At 36.2% G+C, this 12,286-nt stretch overlaps 1 protein-coding gene across 1 annotated transcript; it reads right to left on the reverse strand.

Moving 5' to 3' along the window:
- Positions 1-7,344: 7,344 nt before the first annotated feature.
- On the reverse strand, positions 7,345-11,449 carry LOC149235900 (disease resistance protein RUN1-like). Its single transcript, XM_089368704.1, has 7 exons — positions 11,237-11,449; positions 10,334-11,089; positions 10,181-10,249; positions 10,026-10,070; positions 9,587-9,655; positions 8,085-8,254; positions 7,345-7,993 (listed from the first exon to the last, which is right to left on the reverse strand). The coding sequence occupies exons 1-6, from the start codon at positions 11,447-11,449 to the stop codon at positions 8,099-8,101; spliced, it is 1,308 nt and encodes a 435-aa protein (XP_089224830.1). The 3' UTR covers positions 7,345-7,993; positions 8,085-8,098.
- Between the last annotated feature and the right edge of the window lie 837 nt (positions 11,450-12,286).

The raw sequence follows: 12,286 nt of genomic DNA on the forward strand, positions 1-12,286 counted from the left end.
CTCTGATGACTGATTTGCCTCAAACCATTTAGAGCATTCTCCAAACTCTCTTTGACCATATCACAATCCTTGATATTTTGGTCTCTCTTGTACCATGATTAGATTAGTGATCCCTTGGCCATTGATGTCAATGCTTCCTCCTTCATAACCCATTTTAGATAGCAACTTCATACCAATGCCTCTAGTATGTTGTTCAAATGCTGCAAAAGAGTGTTATTAACATAAACATAAGGATTTGAACTTGAAATGATTATTACCTCCTTGAACTTTCCATCCACATTTTCTACTTCAGATGATGATGGTGACTTTGCAGATGACTCTAGCCATCCACTCTTACCAACCGACATATGATGAGAATCCATGAGATGCTTACAAAATGCACATGCATCATTTTCCTCATAAGGTCCATAACCTATGTTTGAACAATGCCTACATATTGGGTTCACTATGGAGGTTTCCTTTGCTGCCATTGGAGTTGAACTTTCATCAACTTGTTCCTCAAACACATGCTACCACTGAAGGCGCGTATGCCTCTTCTCCTCTTCAACAATTTCTAGCATTCTTCTCAATTCAATGTTCTCCATTCGAAGAGAAAAATTCATCTCCTCAAGCTCTTGGAGACTCTTCTTGCCCATTCTTGCAACTTGGTCAAACCTTGCTCTAATACCAATTTGATCTGAAATTGGAGGAGAATTTCTCCTTCCTAAAAAGTGATCATTCTCTTGATGCTTTGCAAGGAAAAATGGGTCTTGCGACAAAAACAAGTTTTCGAAAGTCTCTTCAACGACCATGAGTTAGTTTTTCATGTAAACTTAAAACATAAGAAACATCTCATCATTTAACTCATACATGCATTCATGAAGAGAAACAACAAAGAATTTGGTGATGGAGTTCACCCCTCCTGGGCTACATCTCTGGGCCTGCCAACATAGCTAGACTGCTCCATATATTTAGTGAAAAAGAGTACATAAAGTTTGCTGATAAAACAAGTGGCTAGTTTCCCCTTCAAGGAAACGTTCTCCTACAAAGAACTCTCACTATAAACAACATGACAACCTACAATCAGTCATGAAACCATCAACAATAAAATGTGTCTCCTACAAAGACCCAGTACTCCATCTGAAAATGAGCATACATGAGCATACAAGTACTTCAATTCCACATTGAGGTACAAAAAGAAAGCTTTCCTCAACAAGACATAGTGAGAAAAGACAAAATGAGATGCACCCTATAAGTCAAAATTGTTGCAATAAACTTCTAAACATAAGAAAACCACCACAAGGCCTTCTCCATGCTTAAACACCTTCAAGAACTACTCCAAAACACTGATGGATCCAAACTACCCATGAACTTGAAACTATAAAAAGTCTCTTCAAATGTTCTCCAATTAGCAAACAGAGGTCGCCATTGGATCTAGAATGTCCAAAATCCCCTATCTGGACTCTTCTTGAGCTCCAAAAGGCCAAAAACTCATGAAGTTATGGTTCTCACAAGCTCTGTCAACTCCTCCTCTGTTATCCAGCCTACAAATTGGATAAACAGTCTAACAACGCTACAATTTCACCTTGTTTTCCGCTATAGAGGCAACAAATTCGCCTGCCGAAGGTGCAATTTGTTGGACACTTTAAATGCCAAATAACCCTTAAGTGCAAAAACTATGGCCACATGAGCCACGCAGTCGGGCTAACCGCCCCCACCAGCCTAACCCCTTATTTTTCAGGCTGGTGGTCATGCTGGCGCCCATGGCGCTGGTCATGGCCTGCCCTTACCACCGAATCCCCGTCGCGGTTTGCCATGGTCACTTTGACGAAATAGAACTAGGGGTTGGTCCCCATATTCCGCTCCCCACCGGTTGAGCACTCCACTCCGGTTGCGTCGTGGTCTTATTAAGGTTCCATACAACGGGGGCTAAGGCCAATCCTAAGCCTTGCTCTGTTGGCATTATACCTCACTCGGCCTATGGTTATGTGGAGCCTCTGTGTCCAAGGGTCGGACCAACCCTTAGTCCCCTCTCCATCTGCGCTCTAGTGGCTTCGTCTATGGTCACGTGAGGGTCTTGTGATCGAGGGCCAAGCTAGGTCCCGAGCCCCTCTCCTTTGCTCTCAAGGTCGTGTGTTGATTTGGGTGATGGGGGGCTGGGGCTAAACACCCAACCCCTTTTCCAAAACTTACGTCGTTGTAAACTTTAATTAGCATCCACACCATATACGAGTAAGAACCACCTCATAGGAGAACTGGTAAGCCGTTAGATTGTTGAATTGCAGGTTGGGGGTTCGAGACCTACCCAAGACATCCGAACACTTATAAATTGACACGGTACAGCATTTTTTAGTATATATATATATAAGATGTGATGTTTGGTATACTCTGTGTCTCACTATGGATGTGTATTATGTATGGCTCATTTGATTTACATTCTGTTTGACATAATGGATATGTGATGTCACATGTATGTTTGTATTAGTCAACTTTTATGGCTATCCTGACTAACTGTGCTTGTGTAGGATAGGATGACATGGTTATGGCTCACAGCTTGTTTTTGGAACAGAGGTATTTGGTGTGGGATATGGAATGTGTACATGGTGATGAAGCGTAAAGAGTAAGTGGTGGCCAACTATGGGGTGACATGTGACGGCCTCTGGTTAGGCCACGTGTCACACCCTAATTGGTCCACCACAACAAACATGACCCAATAAAAAATGAGCAACTCAACTAATACAAGGCTTCCACTTAGAAGATCCTCATTGGTTTGTACCTTCCCTGTCAAACTGATAATGTCAGCAGTATGGTTTTCCAACAAGCCTGCTAATTTTTTTAGCTTTTGGGCCAAACGACCAAAACACGATAACTTGAGCATATGGTATCGGATTGGATTCAGAATGATGAACACTTCGATGTGATGTTAGTTTCAAAACTTTCTCGACACTTTCATTTTTGAGCTAAAATTTGATCACCAGATCATTGGATCTCTCCTCCCTGCCAGCGTGGATATAACATATGAGCCAATAGTGGGAGTTGTTTTCTTGTCTCTTGTAGGTTGAGATACTCTAGAGTTGTCTTCTTCAAAATCCAAGTCCAGGCTTATAGCCTCATTTTTTTGATTTTGCTTAGATAGTTTACCTGCAACTGATCTAACATTAGAAAAAGGGATTTCAAGGATATCATATTTACCTTTACCCCTAGTTTTCGATTTGGTACATTTTCCCCTAGTCATACATATTTATAATAAAAAATAAATATAAAAAATTCATAAAAACGAAGGTAAAGAATCAAACTAGACCATTGGCCCCTCACAATTATAAATCAGTTAGATTCAACAAAATTGCATTTACTAATAACAATCACATCAGGCTAGAAAAAGAAAACCCATTTGGAGGAAGAGTAAAAGAAGCAAACCAGACTATCGACTCCTGACGATTATAACTCAATTAGCTTCAACAGAACTTTGTTTTCTTATATTAAACCACACCATGTGAACCAACATGACAAGCGCGACACATCGAAGGTGGTTGTGCAAGGTCTTGCTTTCCGTTCTCCTTTGAGTCTTAAATGTTATGGAATCAAGTCGAAAAAAATTGATCACGAAGGTTTTATCCCTCAATTTCCTCCCTGACAATGACGCAAAAATGCTAGATGGAATAATTGATAAAATAATTACTCAACAGTTACTTGTCAATCTAGGGTTGTAGACTTAGAGTCACTAAATAATTTATGTGGGGATTGAAACCACAAAGACTTGTTAGGCTAAATATCTATCTAATTGCCTAATAAAGTTTCACATTGAAAAAGATCAAAACTTGCATCACCTTGGTTTCCATCAAAGAGTCATTTCCAGGACAACAATGATCGAAATACCTTCATTGCCAGTTTTCACTCAAATCAATCATGAAATCCTAACTAAGGGGCCACTAAGTTCCTAGTATTAAATCCTTCTGGATCAATTGACCTTTTGTACCCTCTTGTCTTTAAGTGGAAAAAGGACTCAAGAACCTAGAGTGGGTTCTAAGATAACACTACAGGAAAGGAAACCTAGGTTTTAATAAGCAACTCCTAATTAACTAAGCAATGCCATTGTCGCACTAGTTTAAAAGGCAAGGGTGACTAATCCCAAGTTTTCCCCAGGGTCATACCACTACTAAACACTCAGAAGTGATTGAGATACAAAATGAATAATGTTAAATGTGTATAATCTGTAACACACCCTACTCCAAATTATTAAAACACAAGTTAGATCCATAGGATTATCATTCATATACTAGTAAACATAGATTTCTTTTCTTACAAGAAAGAAACATAAAATAAATGATGTTTGAAGTTAAAATCCAAAGCTTCACTCAACATTGATAAGTATGACACAAAATATTGCTATTAAATATGAATTTACAACAAATATAAACAATGATCTTATGTGAAGTCTATGCACAACCCTTTAACCATTCCCCTGTATCAACACATATAAAGCTTTGATTCACATAAACTTCTTAGAGTTATATGCAGTATCTGCATACACAATTCATGCATCCATCGAGATCTATAAAAAAACAGAGGAGTTCAAACTACGTTACATAATAATGATAAATAGTTTAGAGTCAACATATCTCCTTGAAACAAAACCTTATATTGTCAATGAATCTTTGAAAACCATAAATGGTGATCATGAATGAGATGTCTTATGTCACTTGCATTATTATTGCAAGCCAAAGGCAACATAGTCTTGCATTAACTAGAAACACCTCACAACAATAAATCCTGACCTTATATTTGCAATAAATCATACAAAGCATACATTCTCAAACAACAAAGTTATTCATTTGAAGAACAAGATTGACATGTAAACACTCCAGATTTGATCTAAACTAGAGGTCAAATACACTTGGATCTCAATCTGCAGACACTCAGTTATAACATTCAATAATTTGAATAAAAAAGGAAATCTCGATAGGAATAACACACAAATATCAACCATTAAACCTTCGATATGTGAAATACATGTAAACTCCACTCAAAACAAAGTCAAATATTTCATATCGGAGAAAGCCTAAGCATTAGAAAAATAATAATATAGGAGGGAAATGTGTTGGGTTGCTGGGCCAAGCCAACTAGTGACGTTGCCTCTCTAAAAGATTATTTCAAAATGAGCTTAACACAACAAATGCAAGAACCCGAACATCAACATTGATATTATAAAACTCGACAATCTTTACATAAATATGCAGTATTTCAAACTTAAAAAAATAAAGAAACCCAGTGACTCCATCACTAACCTGGCCCAAGGCTAGCGTTGGAATTTTATAATAGTTATAATACACGACAGTGCTAAAACAAGCCATGCTCGATCTTGGTTTGAAACATAAATGAAAGAAATTTGAACGGTCTCCAATATTAGATAAAAATGATAACAAGGATGTCTAAAATAGGGGTGAATTGGTGCAATCTGATTGAAGACTCGAATAAAGGATCCTGAAGTCTTGACTTGCTGTTGAACACATTTCCAGATGAGGAAACCAATTAGGTGTGAAAGGGTTTGAGCAATGGTCCAATTAGAGAAGTGATAGGGTGTAATGTTGTGCTCCAAGGGACCCACATGCTTCTTTCTTATTGGAATATGTATATATAAGGCCATTTAAACATTGGTTGCAGGACCCTTCAAGGGTTACAAGACCTACAAAATCTTCATTAGAAACCCATGAATAATGATTAATCTTTAACAATGCATTCAAACTATAGATTTCCCACCTAAATTAAGCATTTACCACAAACAAACATTTTGAAGTGTATAGTTTTAACATGGTAATCCATTGTTGTATTCAAAAAGGGAATAATGATTAATCTTTAACAATGCATTCAAACTATAGATTTCCGACCTAAATTAAGCATTTACCAGAAACATTTTGAAGTGTCTAGTTTTAACATGGTAATCCATTGTTGTATTCAAAAAGGGACTATAAGGATGTAAAATTAGGGTTTAGAGAGGGTCAAAAGAGGTGTTTTGGCAGCAAAATTCTGACCCCAACACTAGTCATAGCCACATTCTCAATGGGAGAAAGATTAACTTATATTTGGAGGATAAGAAAAGGTACGTTACTTTTTATAGATTATAACCTTCAAGATTTGGTTGATCTTTCTTCGTGTTTTTCAATATTTTATAGCACCAACCATCACATCCATATAAGGTATGAGGAGTGACAAGGGCCTCAAAGAAGATCTTTTTACCACACCAAAAATCCTCTAATTTACAATTATTTTCAAGACCAGATTTAACTTTCCACCATTTATTAATCATTTTCTCAATGTTAAAGTTTGAATTAAGCTTTTAATGAATTTTGACTCCTAGATATTTGCATGAAGTAACTTCATTTATGTTTTTAAATAATGAACCCATACATGTGAGAAGAATTTTTGATAATGGAGGAATGACTTGTTATAAAGTTTTATGAACACAGCATTTCGAACTACTAAGTGAGTCCATCATTAGGAGATACAACAATAGATTTAAAAGAAATTAATGATGTATCTATATATAAAATTAATCATTAAAAATAAAAGCAATAAAATAATAAAATAAACTTTAAATCTAGAATTTATATATACAAATAGATTATAGTGAATTAATTAATTAAAACCCTAATATTTTAAAAATTCTAAATTTTCAATATATTTCAGATTATGGCTGACTAAAACTCTTACATTATTTTTATTCATAATCCTTATCCTTATATATACTCTCAAGATTAACTCCTGGATACATCATTAATTTCTTCTTAAATCTATTGTCGTATCCCCTAATGATGGACTTACTTAGTAGTCAGAAACGCAGGGTTCATTTATATTGTTATTGGCATATATACAAAATTGGCATTGATAATGTTTTTGTTTTGATGATCATAATTTCTATTTTGCCAATATTCATTATCACCCGTGAGGTAAAACAAATCCATGAATATTCATACTCTCAAGATTAGCTCCTGGATACATCATTAATTTCTTCTTAAATCTATCGTCGTATCCCCTAATGATGGACTCACTTAGTAGTCAGAAACACACGGTTCATTTATATTGTTATTGGCATATATACAAAATTGGCATAGATAATGTTTTTGTTTTGATGATCATAATTTCCATGAGGTAAAACAAATCCATGAATATTCATAGTTGCCTTTGAAATTAAAGAGACACCTTTTCATAAGAACAATATCATTAGTACAAAAGAAAGATGATAATTATTTCAGTTAATGTAGTTTGTTTCGATTATCATAACTTCTATTTTGCCAATGTTCATTATCACTTCTGAGGTAAAACAAATTCATAAATATTCATAGTTGCCTTCGAAATTAAAGAGACACCTTGTCATAAGAACAATATCATTAGTACAAAAGAAAGATGATAATTATTTCAGTTAAAGTAATGCAAGTGAGACCTACTCTTTCAAAACATGCCTCTAACTTGTCAATATAAATGCCCAAGAGAATAAGGCATACAAGACCAGCATTTGTCATTGTCATTGTCATGTAAGGATTCCAACTTATTCAACTCTTCAATCTTTCTAAATCGCTTCCACGGAGTTTCTTCTTCAAGTAGAACGTGATGGGGCAAGTACTGCAATCTAGTCGGTTCCCTGCGAAGCAAAATTTTCAAGTTCTTGAGGTAAGTCAGCTAAAAAGGAGGCAGCACTTCCAACGAATAGCCAACTATTGCCAAAGCTTCTAAATTGCATAGGTTCCCAATCCAGCTGGGCAATTCTTTTAAGTTCGCTCCAGCCATGTGTAATTCTTTCAAGGACTGTTGATGTTCGACTTGGGGGGCAATTCTGTCACATTTATACAGCTTGAGATATCCAAGTATTCCAATGTCGTAATATTTCGACTTGGGGGGCAATTCTGTCACATTTATACAGCTTGAGATATCCAAGTATTCCAATGTCGTAATATTTCCAAGCGTGGTGCTGGAGAAGGTCAAATTGCGGCATCCTTTCAAAAAGAGGTACAAGAGGAGCCTGCATTAATATTTGGCATCTATCAGAAAGAGGTACAAGATGATTTTTGCATACAAAATGAAATGAAGTTAGAAAAGAAAAATGAGCATACCCGAGATTCCCCTGTCACACTGTTTCCAACTTGTCCCCGGCCACTTCTAAAACTCTTGGGTTCTCCATTCGTATCATGAAAGCAGCCATTGGCATTGCTGAACTCTTCAGTTGCCTCCATTCACGATAATTACAACCACGCATCGTAATCCCGCGAACTTCGATCATAATCTGATCGCATATGAAAAGTATACATATAACACAGATTAGATCTTTCTTTCGAATAAACGAGTATATGAAAATGGCTGGATCACATACACGTTTTTTTTGTCAAGAAGGAAAAAACTGAACATTTTCATTAAAGAAATGTTTTGTATTTGTTTACATCTTGCTGAACATTTTCATTAAAGAAATGTTTTGTATTAAGCTTATATCTTGCTGAACATTTTCATTAAAGAAATGTTTTGTATTAGCTTACATCTGGTTATTTTTTGCTGGGAAAATATTACCTATCTTGTTGTCATCAGGCTGACTAACCTCATACACTGTATATCAAAAAAAAATAAAGTGCAGATAAAGAAAAACAACCAACAGACATAACCAGTGATATATCCAACCAACTACCCAAAAAGGGGAAACACCCACAGTTATCCAATCTTACTCATCAAAGGGTAAATGGTCCAGGAAAACAATTCAGCCATTCGAGGAAAAATAGAAAAATTGAAAGAGAGAATGGCCCCAAAAAAAATGAAACAAAACCGACCCTAGTGCACCTTATAGATTTATGGTGATGTAAAGGGAATCACAAACTGGGTGAAAAGATATAATATGTTTAATCATCCCATATTAATCAATTAGATAAGATATAATAAGTTCAATCATCCCATATTAACCAATTAAACGAAACACTTCAATCATCCCATATTAACCAATTAAACGAAACACATCAAGATTTTGGTAAGCACATATCATCATATCACATTTACAGGAAACAGATTTTGGTAAGCACATATCATCATATCAATTTTGATCACATTTACAGGAAACAGAACTCTACAGGAGACTTACTATCTTACTATCAAAGAGAAGTATTGATAAAAAACCCGGTAAGTTTTTCTTTTCTGCTTGTGAACAAGGAGCCATGACAAAAGTTGGCAAATGTTGACGGCATAAATTTTTCATAGAGCATGGAGGTATGATGATCTGTAGTTTTTTTTGGATAATGTAAGGAATTACATGGTCTGTAGTTTTTTTGGATAATGTAAGGTATTACAGAACAATTGAGATCACTCCTGTCATATTATGAGTAGAAAGAAAGTTTTTTGTATCTTTGGACAGTAGATAAAAGTAGGTAAGGTCCATATGAAAAATAGAAGCAAAAATATTGTTTTTCTGGAAAAAGGTTTGAATACAGAGAGATTGAAAAACTATGTACTATCTATTTTTATTAATATAAATCGGAAACCCTTTTTTCTTCTGATAAAAAATATATATATATTTATAGTGAACTTTAAATATTCAAATTAACCTGAATACAAAGATTTCAATAATTGAAGCACTTACCAGTGAGGATTGCTCCAGCAAATCATCAATGTCTTTGGTGGATTGCTGCCAAAGAAGCGTTTTTTCCCTCTGATAAAAAAACAGTATATTTATTTTTCTCATAAAAAACAGTAAAAACAGTATATTTATTGTTGTTGAATTGAGACTTCTGTGATCCATAACAGTTATAAGAAGAGTTTCGGCATAAATCACATATAGAAAGACTTTTGTCAAAGCGTTTCGAACGCGCAAGTGTGGCTCATCGTCAGGACAACTTGTCCTGACGATGAGCCACACTTGCTGGTTCGAAAAGCGTCGACAAACGCTGGTTCGAAAAGCGTTGACAAAGGTCGTTGACAAAGGTCTTTCTATATGTGATTTACACCGAAGTATATTTATTGTGAACTTTAAATATTCAAATTAACCTGAATACAAAGATTTCAATAATTGAAGCACTAACCAGTGAGGATTGCTCCAGCAAATCATCAATGTCTTTGGTGGATTGCTGCCAAAGAAGCATTTTTTTTCCTCTGATAAAAAGAAAGCATATTTATTGTGAACTTTAAATATTCAAATTAACCTGAATACAAAGATTTCAATAATTGAAGCACTTACCAGTGAGAATTGCTCCAGCAAATCATCAATGTCTTTGGTGGATTGGTGCCAAAGAAGCATTTTTTTTCTCTGATTAAAAAAAGTATATTTATTGTGAACTTTAAATATTCAAATTAACCTGAATACAAAGATTTCAATAATTGAAGCACTTACCAGTGAGGATTGCTCCAGCAAATCATCAATGTCTTTGGTGGATTGCTGCCAAAGACAATGGATCCCTAATCCCTGTGCAATATTTCTTCCCAGGTCACGAATGTGATCATGCATTCGTATTGTCTGTGATGCGTCCACTTCCAACAAACACTTGTCCTGTAGATTTTGCAACCCCTGCAAACCCCATATTCTTATAGCAACATCTCTATCTTCTCCTATGAAAAATGAAGCAATGTCTAAAAAGATTTGCTGATCATCTAAACTGAGTGACTCGTAACTTATTTTTAGGCTTTTATGTATCTCAGTGTTAGGCAGTATCTTGTCAAGTTCATCCAGTGTCGCTTCCCAGTAACATTCACTTCTTCCGCAAACAAGCGCCCCGAATACATCGCAAGCTTTCACAAATCGATCTGTCAGATCTTCAAATTCTGGTGATGGAAATCGCTGATTCAAGGCATAGCAACAGAAGAGCTCTTTGGAATGTGATTCACTCAATCCCTTCAGATAATAAATTGAGGACTCTAACACCCCTGAACTTCTGAGGACATGCTTGTCCCTGGAGGTAACTAAAATCAAGCTCTCAGGGCCAAGGATATCCCTAATTGGCAAAATCGCTTCCATTTGAGAGACATTATCTACATCATCTAGAACTATAAGAGCGTGACAGGATGAGAGATATTTTCGAAGTATCCCTGCTCCTTCATCAACACTCTGAATTTCTTCTTTAATACCTGTTAAGTCTTCTAAAAGCTTACTCTGCAAATAATTTACAGCTTTTCTATTTGTGGTTTCTCTTACATCAAATAGAAAAGAGGATTTATTGTAATATAATCTCTAAGGTTGGAGAATTTTTTGGCCAGATCGGTTTTTCCCAACTCCACCCAGACCCACAATGCCCACAACCTTGGCCTCCAACTCTTCTTTGTCCAAAAAGACTCTCAATCCCCTGGAAGCAAGGCATCGATACAGATAGCTGGTGAAGGTCTTTTTAACATCGGGGCCCCTACAATTAATAAATACATCCCAAGGAGGAGAGTAAGAATTCGAGGCAGAAGCTGATGAGGCCATGGAGGAGGAAGCAGCAGAAGCCTGAGGGCATATAGTTAGGCTCGCCATTGATGGAAAGGTGTGGACTGATAAACTGAATAACAAGAAGATGAAACTTCAAGGGAAAGACAACTTTTATGTATGAATCCCTGGTAAACTGAATAACGAGATGAAGCTTTAAGGGAAAGACAACTTTTATGTATGAATACCTGGTAAACCAAGGGAAAGACAACTTTTATCTATGAATCCCCTGATAAACTGAATAGCAAGATGAAGCTTCGAGAGAAAGACAACTTTTATGGATGAATCCCCTGATAAACTGAACAACGAGATGAAGCTTCAAGAGAGAGACAACTTACAACTTTTATGTATGAATCCTGATAAACTAAATAACAAGATGAAGCTTCAAGGGAAAGACAACGCATATGCCGGTTACCAGGCTTTGAGCAATGATGTGATGTGGGTGCTTTGGATTCCAAATACGCATGACCGACAAGCGCCTGCCTCCGAGTCCTTTCCACATTGCACGAAGTCCTTGTTCGTCGGCTTTCATTTTTTTATGGCCGACCAACACGTGAAGAGTACTATTTTCTCGAAAATCATCCACGGCTCAATGGCTTTCTTTTTGTTTTTATGGCCGACCAACACGTGAAGAGGTTCCACTTTCTCAAATATCATCCACTGCTTTTACTTTTTGGTCGACCAACAGGTGAAGGGAGGAGACTTTAGGCAGGCCTATAATTTTTTCAGAACAGATCCAACCTCGATTTCCGCACCCTCTTTGTTTTCACAGTTTTAATAAGAATTTTAACAGTTTTATAAAATTAAAACAGATCCAACATGGGTTTTGAAACCTCCCTTGCTTGTTTCACAGTTTCAATAAGAATTTTAACAGTTTTATAGCAG

This window comes from Pinus tabuliformis, chromosome 8 (genome assembly GCF_031772625.1).
Source record: "Pinus tabuliformis cultivar Carrire ecotype Pingquan chromosome 8, CPIR1, whole genome shotgun sequence".
NCBI classification, from domain to species: Eukaryota; Viridiplantae; Streptophyta; class Pinopsida; order Pinales; family Pinaceae; genus Pinus; species Pinus tabuliformis.